Source organism: Salarias fasciatus, chromosome 7 (genome assembly GCF_902148845.1).
Source record: "Salarias fasciatus chromosome 7, fSalaFa1.1, whole genome shotgun sequence".
In the NCBI taxonomy this organism is placed as follows: domain Eukaryota; kingdom Metazoa; phylum Chordata; class Actinopteri; order Blenniiformes; family Blenniidae; genus Salarias; species Salarias fasciatus.
This window is the reverse complement of record NC_043751.1, coordinates 2164120-2183279: the sequence shown is the minus strand read 5'-3', so window position 1 is coordinate 2183279 and position 19160 is coordinate 2164120. Positions and strand designations below refer to the sequence as shown.

Sequence of the window (19160 nt, the reverse complement as noted above, 5' to 3'; positions counted from 1 at the left end):
CGCATGCGGGGGATTGGTGCGTCGAGCTTTGTATAGTCTCATTGGATTGGACAGAGATTGGAGGTGTGCCACTAGCGAAGCCCGTAGGCGGGCACGCACTTACTCGTAGAACTGGAGTTACATCCAGTAACTACTAATTCTTCTAGAAAGTGGTTCCAGTTCGGTTTCTTCTCCGCCCGTTTCATTTTGTGGATATGAAATCTCCCCAGCATTATTATTAACTGCGTTAACAGGGTTGTTTCTATATTTTGGCGGAAGTTGGTGTTGAAAAGAATGTGATCTCCTGGAGGCGGATGGTTCGTTTGGTTCTATTTGCCAAAAAAACTCCAGCTTTAGCCCAGAAAATTTGACTGAATTTACACTGATAGAAAAGGTGTTGTATTGTTTCCATCTCCTTTGCACAAAAACAGCAGCTGTAGTCTATGTCTAACTTAAATCTTTGCAATGTTTTTTTGGCTGGATAAATATTATGAAGAATTTTAAAGGTTATTTCTTTGATTTTATTATTGATGCAGAACTCCTCTCCCACCAGCCCGGCCTGGTTCCAGTCTATTTCACCGTATATGGAGTTCCAATAGGATGTTGCTGCCGGTCGACCTGCGGGTTGAATATTATTTCTAATTAATTTGTTTGAGCATTTATTTATATCCAGTCCATTTATTAATATCTGATTTTCAATTTTCTGAGTTTGTACATTGAATTTGGATCCTTTTAATAGTTGAATTATTGGCGCCGCTGCTGTCCGCCGAGCAGTGAGCGGTCTTGTAATTCTATACGTCATTGGTCCATGTCGTCTTTACGTCAAGGCGTGGTTTCTCCCGCACGGTAACTGAGCATGCGCAGCGCCCGGAGTCCTCGGCTGCCCTGCCCCCGTCAGTGCGCACGCGCAGTGCCCGGAGTCTTCAGCCGGTCCTGTCATTGCGCACGCGCAGTGCCCGGAGTCCTTGGTCGCTCGGCCTGCTGGAGGTGACTGCTGCGTACTGCCTCAGCGAGGGGACACCGACATAATGCAGAGCTGGACGCAGGTCTACCGGTCCCTGGTCACGGTAAGCCGCGCTGCCCACCCTCTGACCGAGCCCGGCGGCCCCGGTCGGCTCCGGATAGGTGTCGCTCGGGTGAGACCGGAGCCGCTGCCGGGGCCTTGTCCCCGGGTCAACTCACAGCTCTGGAGTCCTCAAGTACACAGACACGGCGGAGCAGGACTCCAATCTGAAAACATGCGAGTTTGGTTTGAAGTCGTTAGTGTCGACAGAGAACCTTATACTGGTGGGATATTAATGTGTGTGTCGGTGTGTGTATGTCCGCCTGGTGTTTCGGCTGAGGTGAAAATGGCTCATGTCGCCAGAAAGCTGTTTTTTGCTGTTATGTCATGTGTTCATTTCCAGTTACAGCAACGTGTTCTGCTTCACACTGGACCAGACTCACTCATATCTGTTTGAAGTGACATTTAAGTTGTGTTGAAATTAAAAACTGTGGAAATTTTAAACGTAGTAGCTCGTTTCCAATATTTTGACCTGTGTTTACAGTTCTCCCTCCCTGCCAGCCCAGCTAGCATGCTAAGCTAGTTAGCAGTGGTTACTCAACTCCGTATTCTTGTTTATGTGGGAATCTTCTTTATATTTACTCTCACTCCTACGAAACTTCTCTGATTTATTTGAAAAGCTGCGTGTGTGTACTATGCGAGACGTATTTGACCTGCTGTCTGTTAGCTCTGATGATCTGGTGTCGCTGGTTCGAGTCCCAACTTCTGACAAATTATATTAACGATAAAAGTTCGTGAAAAACATTGACCTTTAACTTGTAAATGTACGTTTTTAATAGAAAATGCGTTTTTAGCATTCTCCGTCCCTCAGATTCTGTCATGGTGTTTAGTGTCAGGTAGCGTGGCTGAGTGTTCATCCTTCAGGAGCAGGCAGTTGGCCATGTTTGTGTTTGGATGAATGGATGAATGGTGGATTCTAACCATGTGTCTCTGCAGCGGAGCCACCACCTCCCCTGCAAACTGCATGGAGCGGCAGCCCTGTCCGTCAGGACCTATGCTGACAAAGCAGCAAGTAAGACGGCTGTAAAACTTATCACCGGTCCTTATTAGAAGGACGGACTTTGTTCTGGCGGGGGGCTATGCTGGCATGAAGGACAGTCATGTTTCCTCCTCTCTGCAGTCGAAGCAGACGTCACGGTCGTGGGCTCCGGTCCGGGCGGCTACGTCGCCGCCATCAAGGCGGCACAGCTGGGATTCAAGGTGAGGATGGTTGGCTCTGCTGTGGAGCCGCTGCTCACTCAGAATGATGAAGACTCCAGCTTTGATGAACGTGTTTGCTGTTGCAGACAGTGTGTGTCGAGAAGAACCCCACACTGGGCGGGACTTGTCTCAACGTCGGCTGCATCCCTTCCAAGGTAGTCCACAGCGTTCGGCTCAGGTCGGATTCTTTTCAAACCGTAAAGACTGCCTGTGTGTTACGAGCAGGGTAGCCTCTGCAGACACACACACGCACGCACACATCAGAGTTGTGTCGCTGTTTAGTCACGTGACGTCGTTTTGGCACTGGCTGCACAGGAGCCGGGTCTCTGATGATCACTGTCTGTCCAGGCTCTGCTGAACAACTCCCACCTGTACCACATGGCCCATGGCAAGGACTTTGAGAGCAGAGGCATTGAGAGTAAGAGAGTTTCAGTGTGCTGGATTCTCGGGTTCCACGGGTTCCACGCCCCGGACCGTCACATTGTCAGTATTCTGAATCCAGGAATGTTGACGGAGGTGTTTCCCAGTTTCAGGCATCTCGTTGAACTTGGAGAAGATGATGGCTCAGAAGAGCGGCGCCGTCAAGGCGCTGACCGGCGGCATCGCACATCTCTTCAAACAGAACAAAGTCAGTGGGCCGTCCTCTCGTCCTCTCGTCCTCCCGTCCGTGTTCAGAACCTCGGGTGACTCCGGTCTCTTCCCCCCAGGTGACCCACGTCAACGGTTTTGGGAGAGTGACCGGTAAGAACCAGGTGACCGCCACGGCGGACGACGGCAGCCAGCAGGTCATCAACTCCAAGAACATCCTCATCGCCACGGGCTCGGAGGTCACGCCCTTCCCCGGGATCCAGGTACCTAGGCACTGGCGACACGTCGAGCTGAATCATCGTACTCATCAGTTAAAGCTGTAGGCAGGACTCCGCATCTCCGCCATCTTGCTTAGGGTTACCTAAGCAAGATGGCGATTTGACCATCTAAGATGGCGATTTGAAACCCAGCACAGCCAATCCTGTCCTGTTTTCTCTGACATCATGCCCTTACGCAAGTTAAGCCCCTCCCACAAGAACATGCAACGAACGCCCCTCGACCAATCACGGTTAGAGCCTCAGGGGCTCTTCTGATTGGTCAAAGATACCTGGAGCTGTCGAGATTCCTTTTCAGCTCAGAACAGAGACAGATGGAAACGCTGCGCCCTCGTGGTAGAGCAGTTATGCTACACTCCTAAAGGATTATCAATGGATACTCTAACATTTAATCCAAAGAAAACACAGAAAAGTTAGCACTGACTAGCAAAATCCTGCCTGCAGCACCTTTAACCTGGAGTGAACTTCACATTTCAGCGCTCTGAAAGTGGCAGAGCGGGAGAGAGCAGGGTAATCGAGTACTGAAGGGAGAACTGTCACTGCTACTGGTCCCCCTTCAAACTGAGACCCTGGGTCTCACTGGGGCCCACCTGTATAAATGAAGCTTAAAAAAAACAAACAAAACATTTAATAAACTACTTAAGTTGAAATAAGTCCTGAGAAGAATTCGGACCGTCGGGGAGTTTTACAGTAATTCAGCCGCTGCCGTGATGACAGCAGTGTGAGCCACGGCTGATACTCAGACCTGGACAGGGGGTCAGTAGAGGACCCTGACCCTGACCTCGACCCCTGCGATGGGGGTCATCCCTGGTGTTCTGACTGTGGACGTGTGTCTCTGTGTTTGGACGTTGTGTGTCTGGAGCTGGTTTGTCTTGACAGTGCCGAGACTCCTGCAGAACCTGGCCTGATGCTGGACTCTGTCCAGATCTGCTGTTCTGGATTCTGGGTCTGGATGTGGCTCTGTTGGAGTCCCATCTGGAACGCTGACCCCTGACCTCTCCCAGCGGAGGTCAAGCTGCTGCCAGTCTTACCGGTTTTTTTCCAACAGATCGACGAGGAGAGCATCGTGTCCTCGACCGGAGCCCTGTCCCTGAAGAAGGTGCCGGAGGAGCTGATCGTGATCGGAGCCGGGGTCATCGGCGTGGAGCTGGTGAGCGTCGCTCAGCCCGGCGTCCTGCAGGAGCCGGTGCTGCAGGCGGACAGGTCAAACAGGAAGTGACAGGACAGCAGAGTGTGTTCTTTACTGTCGTCACTTTGGACATCGTTCTTATTTCAGGGACAGGTTTCTCCGGGTCCGTGGAGTTCTGCCAGTTTGAATTCAAATTGGCTGCAACAAGCAGAAAAAGAAAAAAAAAAAAAACTCTGGTCTGGCGAAAAAAAACATTAAATTAACAAACTGAACGTCTCGTTGGGTTCAGACAATTTTATTTATTAATTTTTTTTTGAAAGGCCATGTTCCTGGGAAAGCGTGGTTTTTTACTGTAACAGTCCGGTGAACAGATAATGCAGAGAAAGTCCCACGTTCAGGGAAATCTTCATCAGAGTGACCCTGCAGGTCCAGAAAGACCGGATTCATGTAGTTCCGGGTTCTCTCATGTTCCTGCACATTAACAGCTACAGTGTGTTTAAAACGGGGAGAAACTGCTGGAAAACTTAAACTTCCTGAGGTCCTGTGGCCCCATGACCCCCTGAACTTTCAGGCCAGATGTGGACTTGATGGGTCCCGGGAGCCCTGCTTGTCCATAAGTCCACGGTGTGTCCACAGGGGTCGGTGTGGCAGCGCCTGGGCTCCAAGGTCACGGCGGTGGAGTTCCTGGGCCACGTGGGCGGCATGGGCATCGACATGGAGATCTCCAAGAACTTCCAGCGCATCCTGCAGAAGCAGGGCCTCAAGTTCAAGCTCAGCACCAAAGTCCTGGGTGCCACCAGGAGGCCGGACGGGAAGCTGGACGTGGCGTGAGTGGACGAGTCTGGGCGGGGGTTCTCCTGGACCGGGTCGAGCCGCTGAACGCCTGTCCTCCGCAGAGTGGAGGCTGCCGCCGGGGGGAAGAGCGACACCCTGACCTGCGACGTGCTGCTGGTCTGCATCGGGAGGCGGCCCTTCACCGGAAACCTGGGCCTGGACACGGTCGGCATCGAGCTGGACAACCGGGGACGCATCCCCGTCAACGGCCGCTTCCAGACCAAAGTCCCCAGGTACCCCCCAGACTAGGGTGTCTCCAGGTACCCCCCAGACCAGGGTGTCTCCAGGTACCCCCCACACCAGTGTGTCCCCAGGTACCCCCCAGACCAGTGTGTCCCCAGGTACCCCCCAGACCAGGGTGTCTCCAGGTACCCCCCAGACCAGGGTGTCCCCAGGTACCCCCCAGACCAGTGTGTCCCCAGGTACCCCCCAGACCAGTGTGTCCCCAGGTACCCCCCAGACCAGGGTGTCCCCAGGTACCCCCCAGACCAGGGTGTCCCCAGGTACCCCCCAGACCAGGGTGTCTCCAGGTACCCCCCAGACCAGGGTGTCCCCAGGTACCCCCCAGACCAGGGTGTCTCCAGGTACCCCCCAGACCAGTGTGTCCCCAGGTACCCCCCAGACCAGGGTGTCCCCAGGTACCCCCCAGACCAGGGTGTCCCCAGGTACCCCCCAGACCAGGGTGTCCCCAGGTACCCCCCAGACCAGGGTGTCCCCAGGTACCCCCCAGACCAGATGTCCTCAGGTGTCCCGTGTCCCCCGGGACCCTCCAGCAGGTCTGACCAGAATTCTGAGTTCCTTCCGATCAAACCATGGTTTTCACTCTTGAGCTGCCGGAGGTTTAGTGTTATCGTGTGTTTTAGGCGTCCTTACTGTCCCTGAAAGTCCTAACATAAACAGGATGTGTGATGTTGTCCACTTCCTGTCTGCAGCAGCGTGTGTTCATGGAGACGTCTTCTTCTTGAAGCCTGCAGGACTGAAGCCACGTCTGTCTCCGAGCTTCAGCCTCTTCTGAGCCCTGATGAGGATCTGCTGCCTCTGTGGCGCTGCAGGGTGAAGTGGTGAATTCCAGCAGGCGTTCTCACCCTGGACCTTCTCTCTGCAGCATCTATGCGATCGGGGACGTGGTCGCCGGGCCCATGCTGGCCCACAAGGCGGAGGACGAGGGCATCATCTGCGTGGAGGGCATGGCGGGCGGCGCCGTGCACATCGACTACAACTGTGTGCCGTCGGTCATCTACACCCACCCCGAGGTGGCCTGGGTGGGCAAGACGGAGGAGCAGCTCAAGGAGGAGGTGAGGGCGGTGGGAGGGGCTGAGCTGCTCTGGGCTGGGCTGGGCTGGGCTGGTCTGGGCTGGGCTGGGCTGGTCTGGGCTGGTCTGGTCTGGGCTGGTCTGGTCTGGTCTGGTCTGGGCTGGTCTGAGCTGCTCTGGGCTGGGCTGGTCTGGGCTGGTCTGGTCTGGGCTGGTCTGGTCTGAGCTGGGCTGAGCTGGGCTGGGCTGGGCTGGGCTGGTCTGGTCTGGGCTGGGCTGGTCTGGTCTGGTCTGAGCTGCTCTGGGCTGGTCTGAGCTGGTCTGGTCTGGGCTGGGCTGGGCTGGTCTGGGCTGGGCTGGTCTGGGCTGGTCTGGGCTGGGCTGGGCTGGGCTGGGCTGGTCTGGGCTGGTCTGAGCTGGTCTGGGCTGGGCTGAGCTGGGCTGGGCTGGGCTGGGCTGGGCTGGGCTGGGCTGAGCTGGTCTGGTCTGGTCTGGGCTGGGCTGGGCTGGGCTGGGCTGGGCTGGGCTGGGCTGGGCTGGGCTGGGCTGGTCTGGTCTGGTCTGGTCTGGGCTGGTCTGGTCTGGTCTGGGCTGGTCTGGGCTGGGCTGGGCTGGTCTGGTCTGGTCTGGGCTGGGCTGGTCTGGGCTGGTCTGGTCTGGTCTGAGCTGGTCTGGGCTGGGCTGAGCTGGGCTGGGCTGGTCTGAGCTGGTCTGGGCTGGGCTGGGCTGGGCTGGGCTGGTCTGGTCTGGTCTGGTCTGGGCTGGTCTGGGCTGGGCTGGGCTGGGCTGGGCTGGGCTGGTCTGAGCTGGTCTGGTCTGGTCTGGTCTGGTCTGGTCTGGTCTGGGCTGGGCTGGGCTGGGCTGGGCTGGAGCTGTTAGTCCGGCCAGCAGCTCACTCTGGAACAAACCGTCAGACCAGCTGCACTTGGTCCTCCAGGGGTTCAGTCTGACAGGAAAGGTGCCTGTGTCCGTGAGGAGGAGGTGGTTAAACCGGTTAGTTTCATGCTGTTTGCTGAGGTTTCGGCTTCATGTCCAAGCAGCGACTCCATTTATCGAAACTTAAAAACTCTACGGGTTAAACATTCATCAAGCACAGGCATGTAATTTGACACCAGCCTCAGAATGTCGCTGACCGACTGGTGACTCTTGTCCTCAGTGTCTTCTCTCGTCCCCCTCTGTCCTCCGTCTCTCAGGGCGTTCCCTACAAAGTGGGGAAGTTCCCGTTCGCCGCCAACAGTCGAGCTAAAACCAACGCAGACACCGACGGCATGGTGAAGATCCTGAGCCACAAGGAGACGGACAGGATGCTGGGAGCTCACATCCTGGGGCCTGTAAGGACTCAGTCCTCCTTCAGGACCAGGGTCTCAGTCCTCCTGCAGGACCGGGGTCCCAGTCCTCCTGCAGGACCGGGGTCTGAGGGAGCAGAGGGGTAATGTGTTGTGTTGACCTGCAGGGGGCAGGAGAGATGATCAACGAAGCCGCTTTAGCCATGGAGTACGGTGCTTCCTGTGAGGATGTGGCCCGAGTCTGCCACGCCCACCCTGTGAGGACACACACACACACACACACACACACACACACACACACACACACACACACACACACCCCCGTCACTGACCCGCTGTGCTCTCGGTCCTCAGACGGTGTCGGAGGCGTTCCGAGAGGCCAACCTGGCGGCGTCCTTCGGTAAAGCCATTAACTTCTGAGGCGGCGGCGGTGTGTCTGGACGTGTCGGGCTCCTGGCGGCCGCCCCACCCCCTCCCTCGTGTTATTTAAATGTTCAGTGGGCGGGGCTGTACATCGGTTCCTTTGTTCTCTGTAAAAACTCCTCCCTCCTCCAGCCACTAGACAGAACCGGACGGAGCGCTTGGCTTTGTTACACACCAGAGGATGATGGGTAATCGGAGCAGGAAACTGAAGCAGAAGACTCTGCCCACCCTGGTGATGTCACAGCAGCGTCCTGAAAGTGGGTGGAGTCAGTTTCCTGCTCAGAGGACTTCCTGTGATTGGCTCTGGGCTTTGCTGCTTGTTTCACATTGGAAACCAATAAAGTCCTTTTAAAGACGCCTGGTGTGTTTCTGTCTGGGAATCGAACCAGCAGCTGCATGGCTCCACAGCTCCAGTCAGAAAACCTTCATCAACTCATGGATGTTGAAATATTTGTTGAGTTGGTGCTGCCAGTCTTAATCCCCATTAATTAATGGAGGGCTGTTGATTGATCTCTTTAAATTGAATTGAAATGCAGAGTCGGGGTTCAGGTTAGAAGAAAAGAAGCAGAGAAGTCATTTTCCCCGTCACTGAGCCTTCATAGTTGACAGTTTCTGCTCCCTGTTCAGTCCTGCTGAGTTATGAGGAGAATCATCAGTTTCATTTGAAGCTTTAAAATGCGCCGATGTTCTGGACTGTTCTAAACTGGAAGACAACCTGAAACTAAACTATAAATAAAACTAGAAACTGGCCCTCAGAGAGGCAGACCTCCGCCACCGCTCAGATCAGTCACCAACAACCAGAAGAACACCAGATATAATCACACAACATTGTGATGGGGGGGTGTGATCGGAGCAGAGCGCTGCGGCGTGCGGTGCCTCTCTCTCTCGCCCTCTCTCCCTGTGTGTGTGTGTGTGTGTGTTTATCTGAAAAGGAAAACCGAAAAGCAACAATTTGTTATTTCACTTTATTTTAATTTGAAAATTGACCGGATTCTCTCGTATTTTCCGTTCCTGACTTCCTGTGTGGTGCGATCTGCTCTGTCCAGCTTTACAGCTGGCGGTGCACGGCGCGAGCCGCTACCCTCCTGTGTGAACCGTCAGAGAGGTTAACGGGGGCGCCGATCTGACAGTCGGTGCGCGGCGCTTCCACTTCGGCGGGCGGCGCATCCTGTGAACCAGGCGTTTGTCCCCCCTGTCGGCGGGCCTGCCCAACCATGTGAAAGACTCCCTATCTCTCAATGATAAAGAATCCTTTAAAAACAATCCTGGATCCAGACAGTGATCCGGATCATCACCAAAATGTAATGGATTCTAAGTTAGCCCAAGACCCACCTTTCCACTAAGTTTCATTGCAATCCGTCCGTTACTTTTTCCAGGATCTTGCTAACAAACCAACCAACATGATTACATGACCTCCTGGTGGAGATAATGCTCCGTCTCTCCAAAGCACTGAGCTGCTGACAGAGACCAGAAGCAGCCTGGCAGACCAGCTTCTATAACATGAGAGGTGTGTGAGGCTCACACACACACACTTCATCGTACACCATGCACAACGAATACGCCTGCAGAACCTGATCACTGGATCACCAGTCCTCCGTCGGGTCCGGCCCCTGGGGTCCTTCAGACGGGTGAAAGTGAAACGGCCACCGTGGGTCACGGGACGAGGCTGGAAGTGGCAGAAGACCCAGGTCTGCAGCGTCTTTGATGTGTCTGGAGTTTTGCCATGTGGACAGGGTGACGTAAGGATTCCAACCTGCAACCTTCTGAAGCAGACCAGCCTCTCTCTCCTCTAACCCGGGCCAGGACCATCATTTTAACAGCCTCTCACTAATAAACTGCATTTTTAAAAGGTTCCTCTCAGTTTTAAATGGAATGTTTTGTGAACGTGAAGTAAAAACTGTCCCGGTTGTCTTTCCATCAGCCGAGCGGGACGTCCAGGATGTGAACGTCTGGTTCTTCCCCATCCCAGAGGAGCTCTGCTGAACCCAGACCTGGGGCCTTCCCTTCAAAACTCTGCGGGAAAATCTGACAATAATCTTGCGTGGGAACGCAACGCAAACTTCTGTCCGCAAAAAAAAAATTTGGAGCTAAAGAAAAAGTCCGCCGCACAGCTGTACGCAATTTCCAAGTCACGGTTTCAAATCCTGCGGAGAACGTGAAGGTGGCCGACCCCGCCCACAGAAGAATTATTAAGTCATAGTGACAGTGGGTATTTGTAAGAGCAGAGACAAAGACATTGAAGGTGTTTTTATTCCGTGATGTGTCTGATTGCTCCCTTTGAACTACTGATTTAGTGTTTCTTGTAGAAGATGTAGAAAGGTGAGGGTTCAGGATGGAAACACTCCAAAGCCTCTGAACGTGACTTCCTCAGTGTCTCCCCTCATGTGCTCATCACTGGGTGATGAGCACATGAGGGGACAGTGAGTGGGTGACTGTCTGTCTTAAGTGTATATTTACATTATATTGAACTTATATCTGTTATTAGTATAGTGTAGATATAGTATGTAGTATAGTGTTAGTATAGTGTACAAATACCGACTGTCACTTGTAATGACATAATAATTCTTCTCATGATACACACTTCAAATTGTTCTCTTAAACGGCAAATTGACACAAAAAATGTTTGCTATGTCACCATGGCCACATCTGACATCCGAACCCCGAATCCTCCGGGTTCTCAGCCTCTATGTGCTGCAGCGGGTTAAAACCTGTTGACTCCAGAGGAAAACTGTTCTGATGAAGCCTGGACGCACAATCATATTGTGAAACCAATTTACTACATTTTTATGTTAAGTTTTTGTTTTAAGGTGTTTCTGCCATGTTGAGACTCTATGAATTCTGACAACTCTCCTTCAAGTCAGACACTTTCCTTCCCACCAAACATCTAACCTCAGGAAGACGTGCAGATCACGTCATTATTGGGTCGGTCAGTCAAAGACTATATATATCTAGACGTCCGCAGAACGTACAAAATGGATCCAAAATTCAGACGTCATTATTGGACCTTTTTTTGACGTCATGATGACGTTCGGGATTTGGACGTCTTCCAAAGACCAAATCTAGACGTCCGCAGAACGTACAAAATAGATCCAAGATTCAGATGTCATTACTGGACCTCATTTAGACGTGACAGTTACGTTCACATTCGTACCTGATCTGGACATCTGTGAAGGACCACATCTAGACGTCAGCAGAACGTACAAAATAGATCCAAGATTCAGATGTCATTACTGGACCTCATTTAGATGTAATCCTGACGTTCACATTCGTACCTGATCTGGACATCTGTGAAGGACCACATCTAGACGTCAGCAGAACGTACAAAATAGGTCCAAGATTCAGACCTTTGTTTGACGTCATAATGACCCAGCTGGCATTCAACCAACCTTAAATGTTGAAATTTAGTTGAAATAATGTCAGTTGATGAAAAACGTTAATTCAACGTCAACACAACGTTGACACTACATGGTTGAAGTTGTGGCGTAAACTCACTGTGGATTCAACATTGAAATATCAACATTTTTTAGATGTATATGTTATCGTCAGTATTTTTAAAATCATGACTTCTAAATATTTTGCTGAAATATGTCAGTTGAAAAACGTTGTTTCAACATCCAGACACGCTGATAAATTTACCATTGAAAAAGTGTTTATGTGAATGTTAACCCCGCCTTGTATTTCTTTTTCTTTGAGTCTGTTTGTTTTCATTGTCTCGTAAAGATAGAATTATGTCTAATAAAAGAGCCGCCCAAGCGGTTAAATTTAGTACGTAATGTCATCAAATTGTGAACTTTGGTGAAACACAAAACAAACATCTTTAAAACCTCCACTTTGTTTCGTGTGTATTGCACTATAATTCAAATAGTTTCCTGCAAACTAGTGGTCACCCTCCCATTTACAGATGAAATACACAGTACACTTATAGCTCAACAGGTCAGGCTGAGGAATCGCTGAACAGTAAGTCGTAAGTTCAAACCCATGTTTCACCAGTCTGTAATGAAATGCTGAAATGACTGAAAGAAAATGTGAGTGTGGTCAATTTAATTTTTAATTTTATGCACTTTTGCTGCTGTACTGCTCAGTTTAACTAAAACCAACTCTGCATTGGAGGTCGGCACGATGTCAGATTCGGACCTCCATATGACGTCCAAAAAAGACGTAATAAAAACTTTCATTCTGTACCTACAGCGGACCTGATTTGGAGGTCCAAAAATTACGTTGATGAGACGTTATTTCAACGTCACATTGCGCAGTGGGTTCCCTCCAGCAGTAGAGTCCCGAAGGCTCTGGTCCTGCTCCACTCAGTGTCTCCGTCTGTCCCTCCACTGCTGTGTCCTCCAGAGAGGACAGCAGCCCGGCTCTCCTCCTCACCATGAGGGCCCAGCATCAGCTCAGACCTCCACAGCAGCAGGTCCTCCTGCGGCGGCGTCTCACCTGCCGGAGACTCTGGTTCTGCAGCGAGACGCTGAGCGGCTGGAGAGGAAAAGCTGCGTGACTCTGCTGAATGTGCATTAAATTGTAAATGCCGTGATTATGCTCACTGCTGCTCGTTTGGCTGATCAAAAAGTGTTTTTCTATCGTTTTCGTTTGTTTCTTTACGTTTGCAATACGATTTAAAATGTTGCTTTTTTTTTTAAATTTGAGTGCTTCAACCGCAGCCCGCCCAAATGTCATTAAAATCTTCATTTTTCCTCCGCCCGATCCGTGGTCATCTGCAGGCTCCGCGGGTGCAACCGCAATCCGCTCATCTAGCATGTAGCAGCGCGCTGCGCCACACCCTCTAATGTACCCAGATTTCATTCATGAGTTCATCTGCATACCCATATATGGTGCCAGGGGGCGGAGTTGGGGGGATTGTGGGCGGGGTCGGCCACCGACAGGTTCTCGCAGGATTGGGATCCATGACTTGGAAATTGTGAACAGCTGAACTGCAGACTTTTTTTAGCTCCTGAATTTTTTTTGCGGACAGAAGTTTGCGCTGCGTTCCCACGCACGGTTATTGTCGGATTTTCCTGCAGAATTTTATAGGTAAGGCCCCTGGTCCGGTTCTGAGGTGACGAGCGCTGTGGAGGTTGAGGATCTGGCCCAGGTGGGAGTCCGGGGGAGGACCGGGAGCTGTGCAGTGTTTGTGAAGCTCCTCCCCTGTTTGGACTGGGACTGTGTGCGGAGCAGGTGTGGTTCCTCTGCAGACCGGTGAGGACGGTGAAGGAGCGAGGCCCCGGCTCCCGGCTCCCGGCCCTCAGGTACGTCTCCTCTCTCCCGTTCAGCTCAGGGCTGAAACAAACCGGATGTTCTTGTTTGGTCTGTAAACTCTCGCTCCTGCTGTTTGACACACTTCCACTGTCGGCTCTCCTGCTCTTCCTTCTCTTTATCCTGATGAGTTCTTACCAGAAGAACTTTAAATCTAAAACCATGTGATCCATGATCCACGAGAAACGCTCACCACAGAGACTGGTTCCAGCTTCTGTCTGATCCATTCACACCTCAGCCAATCAGCAGTCGGCTTCACCGGACCTCAACTTGAAAGCCCCCCTCCCTTTTAATCAGCACAGAGGGAGAAGGAGCAGTGTCCAACACCGAAGGAGTCCTGGGGTCTCGGGGGTTTCTGGGGTCTCAGGTGAGTTTCCAAAAGTTGTCAGTCATCACCTTAACAGCATGGACAGTGAGTGTGGTGAATCACCGTGTGTCGCGGTGCGAGGATGGAAGGACCCACGGCAGGCAGCCAGAGTTCAGCTAGTTTATTTCCTGGAATGCAGGGAAACGTGAACGCAGGGCAAGCTGAGCTGAGCTGAGGTGCAGGCAGACCCACAACGGCCCGACCAGGACAAGTGAGAACAGCAGGGCTTATAATATAATAATAATAATACATTTTATTTCAAATCGCCTTTCAGGGAACTCAAGGACACTTTACAAGATTAAAACAACAATGATAAGAACAATAATAATAAGAAATAAAATAAAATCATAGGTAGCAACACAGCAAATAATGTCGGTAAGGAGCTGAGAACAGTAGGAGAAAACTAAGTGGAGGATGCAGATCTGAACAGATGGGTTTTAAGTCTGGACTTGAAGAGGGACAGAGAGTTCAGATTACGGAGGTCCGGGGGGAGAGAGTTCCAGAGCTGGGGGGCAGAGCAGCTGAAGGCCCCGCCCCCCATGGTGCTGAGGCGAGCAGGGGGGGCACGGTGAGGTGGATGGAGGAGGAGGATCTGAGGGAGCGAGCTGGAGTGGAGATGTGGAGGAGGTCACACAGATATGGGGGGGCCAGGTTGTTGATGGCCTTAAAAGTGTACAGAAGAATTTTGAAATGAATCCTATGCTTGACCGGGAGCCAGAGCAGTGCTGGAGGACGGGGGTGATGTGGTGGTGAGGAGGGGTCTTTGTGATGATTCAGGCAGCTGAATTCTGGACCAGTTGAAGTTTATGAAGTGATTTCTGTGGAAGGCCGAAGAGGAGAGCATTACAATAGTCGATACGGGAGGTTAGGAGGCTGTGGACGAGGATGGAGGCAGCGTGAGGAGTGAGGGAGGGACGGAGGACATTGATACTGCGGAGGTGAAAGTAAGCGGACCGAGTGATGCCGTTAATGTGGGACTGGAAAGAAAGAGTGCTGTCGAGGACGACACCCAGACTCTTGACCTGAGGGGAGGGGGACCGAGGAGCTGTCGATGGGGAGGGAAAGACTGTCAACTTTAGCAAGTGTGGATTTAGTGCCAACCAGGAGGATTTCAGTTTTATTGCTGTTTAATTGGAGGAAGTTTGCAGTGAACCAAGATTTAATGTCAGAAAGGCAGGAGATGAGGGAGGGGGGTGGGAGGGGGTGGGAGGGGGGTGGGAGTGTGGAATTGGGCTTACAATAGAGGTAGAGCTGAGTGTCATCCGTGAAGCAGTGGAATTGAATGTTGAGTTTGCGAAAAATATGGCCGAGGGGGAGGAGGTAGATGATGAAGAGGAGGGGCCCCAGGACGGAGCCCTGGGGGACACCTGTGGTGACTGGGGAGAGGTCTGATCTAAATGACTGAAGCTGAATGAACTGAGTGCGGCCTTTGAGATATGAGTGAAGCCAGCTGAGGGGTGTGTGGGTGATGCCGATGGAGGAGAGTCTATGGAGGAGGACGGGGACCTACCAGCCGGCAGGTAGAGGGCTTTGATTTTAGGATGAAATCAGCAATTTCGGGAGGACTGGGGAGATGAAAACTGGAAAAATAGTGAGAGTGGAGAAGAGGGGGTGATGGGGAGGGAGATGGTCCGATCGAGCAAAGATTCTGGTGGATATTGCTGATTTTGCGATTGAAAAACTGCATTATGGAGTTACAGGAGTCAATGGAATACAGATGGGGTGGGAGGGAGTTTGATGGTTGGGTAATTTTGTTAAACAGAGAGAAGAGTGTCTTTGAGTTTCCATCGTTGGCGATGATGAGGCTGGAGTAATAGCTGCTTTTGGCTTGAGTTATGGAGTCCTTGTAAAGAAGAAGATGGTTATTGTACATGTCCTTATGGATAGTAAAACCAGATTTTTTATGGAGACGTTCGAGTTGACGACCCCTCGCTTTCATCTCTCGGAGCTCAGGGGTGAACCGGGGGCAGAGGAGGAGAAAGAGAGCTGGCGGGTTTTGACCGGGGCGAGAGAGTTAAGAATGTCCTGAAGGCTGTTGTTGTAGAGGGAGACCAGTTCTTCAGGGCTGGAGAGGGAGTCCGGGATAGAGACAGAACGAAGGCTGGTGGAAAGAGTGTCGCAGTTAATGTCCTTTATATTCCGGAAAGAGATGAGACGGGGGGCTTGATGATGGAGAGGGAGAGTGTGGCGCTGAAGGTGAGGAGGAAGTGGTCAGTGACAGGGAGCTCATCGGAGCGAGGCCAGAACAGCAGATTAAGTCCAGAAAATGTCCTTTTTTGTGGGTTGGGAAGTCGGTGAATTGAGCAAAATCAAAGCTCTGCAGACATGACAGAAGGTCTTTGGTGAGGGGGAGATTAGTATTGTCTATATGTATACTGAAGTCACCCAGCAGGATGACGTTAGGGGACAAGGTGGACAGGTGGGTGAGGAGGGGGGAAAGTTCATCTAAAAAGTTACAGTTTGGCTTGGGGGGGCGGTAGACGGTGGCGATTAAAATGGGAGCGGCACCAGGCAACTTAAAAGCCAGACATTCAAATGAGGTGAGTGGGGGCACGGACACGGGGAGAACTTTCCACTTCTCACGGTGAAGTATCGCGATACCACCCCCGCGTCCGTTGCCACGGGGACGGCAGACATAGACAAAGCCAGGCGGAGTAGATTCGTTAAGTTGAGTGTAGACATTGGGCTGCTGCCAGGTTTCAGTTAAGCAGAGAAAGTCCAGCTTACGGTCGGTGAGGATGTCCTGGATGAGATGTCCCTTGCTCGTGAGTGAGCGGATGTTCAGCAGACCGATGTTGGCTGTAGTGTCGTGCCTGACAGCCGGGTTAGCCGACCGGGCTAAGCCGGCTAACACGCTGTGATCGACAGTCCGGCTGGTGGTTTTGGGACGACGGCGAGAAGTGGACCAGAAGGATTTTATGGCTGTAGAGTTGTCATGATGGAAGTGTCTGCGAGACCCACGGTGGATACATTTACGGCGTGGGGGGAGAGCGAAGTCCTGGAATTGGTGCAGCACAGGAGGGGGGGCTGAGGCAGGTGAGCGCGGATCCAGCGGAGCTCTGCTGCGGTATATTGGAGTAATCCTGCCACAGGATGATGGCAGGACAGCAGGAACAGCCACACACATGTGAGCCAAAGACAAAAATTGCTTGCCCACATGATGACGGGACGGTGCCGGGTGTGGAACGGCAACAGGTGGGCAAATGTTTGCCGAGTCGGAAAGCACCAAAAAATACGTGATTAAGAGAGACACTTCAAGGTGAGTTTGGTGACACTCAAAAAGAAGCGAAGTCAATTGTCCATTAGGCCAGGAAAAATAACCAGTCCGTGTAATCAGTCCATTAGTATAAAAACACATTACAAGTGCCGGAGAGCAGCGGCAGCAAGACGCGCCAGCGTCCACTCACCCAGAAGCAAAAAAATAGTTATACAGGGGAAAACACAGGTGTAGCACATTAGGGCGGTAACGAGACAGGCAGGAGAACACGACGAGCAAACAGGTGGGTAGTCAGGAAAACATGAGAACAGACAAACACAAAACAAGACCCGAGCGCCCCACGTGGCCACAGGGGTCCAGGGCGTGACAGCATGTGGCAGACTGGATTTAGTTTTGTTTAAAAAAACCTTAATTTTTTCACAAAAAAACCTGAGAACATCTGGAGGTATAAAGAAAAAAATAATACAGTCTATAAATATTCATATTTCCAAAAGCCTTCCAGTACAGATCGACATTTCCCCAAAACAGTTTCAGATCTGGCGTTAAAATCAGGTAAAACCTCTGTAGTCCTCTTTCCTCTTTCCACAGTGTTGACTGACAGGGGCTGCGATGCTAATGCTAATGCTACATGCTAAGGTAGTTTTCCACCTTCAGTGGAATCTCAGTGTTTTATTTCTGCTCCTCCAAATGAACCAGAGAGAACCAGAACCAGTCCCCAAAACAGACATTTTTTAATTGAGAAGTAAATGTTTCATCCTCTGAGCGGTCGCTCAGTGGTCCGGACTCCTCCGGTGGTCTGGATCCATCCAGCAGCCTGGACTCTCCCTGGACCCATCCAGCAGCCCGGACTCTCCCTGGACCCATCCAGCAGCCCGGACTCTCCCTGGACCCATCCAGCAGCCCGGACTCTTCCTGGATCCATCCAGCAGCCCGGACTCTTCCTGGATCCATCCAGCAGCCCGGACTCTTCCTGGACCCATCCAGCAGCCCGGACTCTTCCTGGACCCATCCAGCAGCCCGGACTCTTCCTGGATCCATCCAGCAGCCCGGACTCTTCCTGGACCCATCCAGCAGCCCGGACTCTTCCTGGACCCATCCAGCAGCCCGGACTCTCCCTGGACCCATCCAGCAGCCCGGACTCTTCCTGGACCCATCCAGCAGCCGGACTCTCCCTGGACCCATCCAGCAGCCCGGACTCTCCCTGGACCCATCCAGCAGCCCGGACTCTTCCTGGACCCATCCAGCAGCCCGGACTCTTCCTGGACCCATCCAGCAGCCCGGACTCTTCCTGGACCCATCCAGCAGCCCGGACTCTCCCTGGACCCATCCAGCAGCCCGGACTCTTCCTGGACCCATCCTGAACTCCTCCAGCAGCCCAGGCTCATTCACTTTTCTCCCAAAGTCCATGAACATGCAAGGACCATTAAAGACCCTGGACTGGTGTGAAGGAACAGGGACGGCGATGGATCGGACATTCGGTTCTTTCAGAGAAACTGCTATTGAAGGATGATCAATGTGACTAATTTGACTCCCTGCTTCAGTTCCCTTGAGCTGTAAATGAATGAACTGTGTTTAGGAGATAGATGGATTAAACCATCTTAATGCAGAAACGATCCAGATGTCAACCAAACCTGAAGTGTGGCCCTGAGAGTCTCTGTGTGGAGAGACTCTAACCTAAACACCATTCAGGGGACGTTCAGGTACTCTGTAAGACCTGAAGTGGAGATGAAATGGACTTGGAAGCAACACGGATCATGAATCATTTGTCTGTCCTTTGTGAGCTGATTTCTTCGGACATGCTCAGCATGGGGCCGTCGGTGAAAGACCTCCAGCCACTCTGACCCTGAAGACTCCTAAAACCACCTCAGAACACGTCCAGATCTCCAAAACCACCAAACTGATTCCTGAGAGCAGGATCACAACAGGTGTTTCCACTCTTTCTCACAATGCGCAGCTCCTCCAGATCTCAACTTCTAGACTATCGCTGTGCTGTTAGGTATTTTCAAGTTAAGTTCTCTTCCAGACAGCATGGACTGCTGGTTCCACCCTGCCAGGAAACCGTGAGTTTCTGTCTTCAGGATAGCTCAAGGTTTGCCTGGAAATCTGTGTATTGATGTTTTTTTTTATATATATATATTTCAAAAATCTTTTTCAATGATTCGGGCACACAGCTCTGCCGGTGTTGAGGGTAAAACCTTCAACTGTCCTCATCAATGAAATCCCTTCATGAATGATCAGAGACCCTCCAGGTTCTCCAGTGCTCTTCAGTGGCAGCATGACTCCTGAATAACAGGAT

General features: G+C 51.8%; 2 protein-coding genes across 6 annotated transcripts in view; both read left to right on the top strand.

The window, feature by feature from the left end:
* Nucleotides 1-891: 891 nt before the first annotated feature.
* Nucleotides 892-8387, top strand: dld (deltaD). The gene is made up of 14 exons (XM_030096921.1): nt 892-1046; nt 1979-2054; nt 2163-2242; nt 2329-2397; nt 2591-2660; nt 2770-2870; nt 2950-3093; nt 4154-4255; nt 4871-5061; nt 5131-5301; nt 6174-6363; nt 7515-7652; nt 7775-7864; nt 7962-8387. Exons 1-14 carry the CDS (start codon nt 1008-1010, stop codon nt 8025-8027), a joined length of 1527 nt encoding a protein of 508 aa, XP_029952781.1. The 5' UTR covers nt 892-1007; the 3' UTR covers nt 8028-8387.
* Nucleotides 8388-13192: 4805 nt separating this feature from the next.
* syt8 (synaptotagmin VIII) overlaps nt 13193-19160 on the top strand; it is a 23599-nt gene continuing 17631 nt past the window's right edge. Inside the window, exons 1-2 of one of the 5 annotated variants that reach the window (XM_030096189.1) lie at nt 13234-13273; nt 13578-13647. The gene's annotated coding sequence lies outside the window, so the exon portion shown is untranslated. Of the gene's footprint in view, nt 13274-13474; nt 13648-19160 lie in introns of those variants that run through there. The other 4 variants (XM_030096186.1, XM_030096190.1, XM_030096188.1 and 1 more) reach the window with 4 other exon arrangements.

What these genes read in the sequence shown, in the direction of transcription:
- dld (XM_030096921.1), top strand. Translation starts at nt 1,008, where the DNA reads ATGCAGAGCTGGACGCAGGTCTACCGGTCCCTGGTCACG. An exon ending in GAGCTCACATCCTGGGGCCT is followed by an intron (nt 7,653 to 7,774) that starts GTAAGGACTCAG and finishes GTTGACCTGCAG; the next exon opens with GGGGCAGGAGAGATGATCAA. An exon ending in GAGTCTGCCACGCCCACCCT is followed by an intron (nt 7,865 to 7,961) that starts GTGAGGACACAC and finishes CTCGGTCCTCAG; the next exon opens with ACGGTGTCGGAGGCGTTCCG.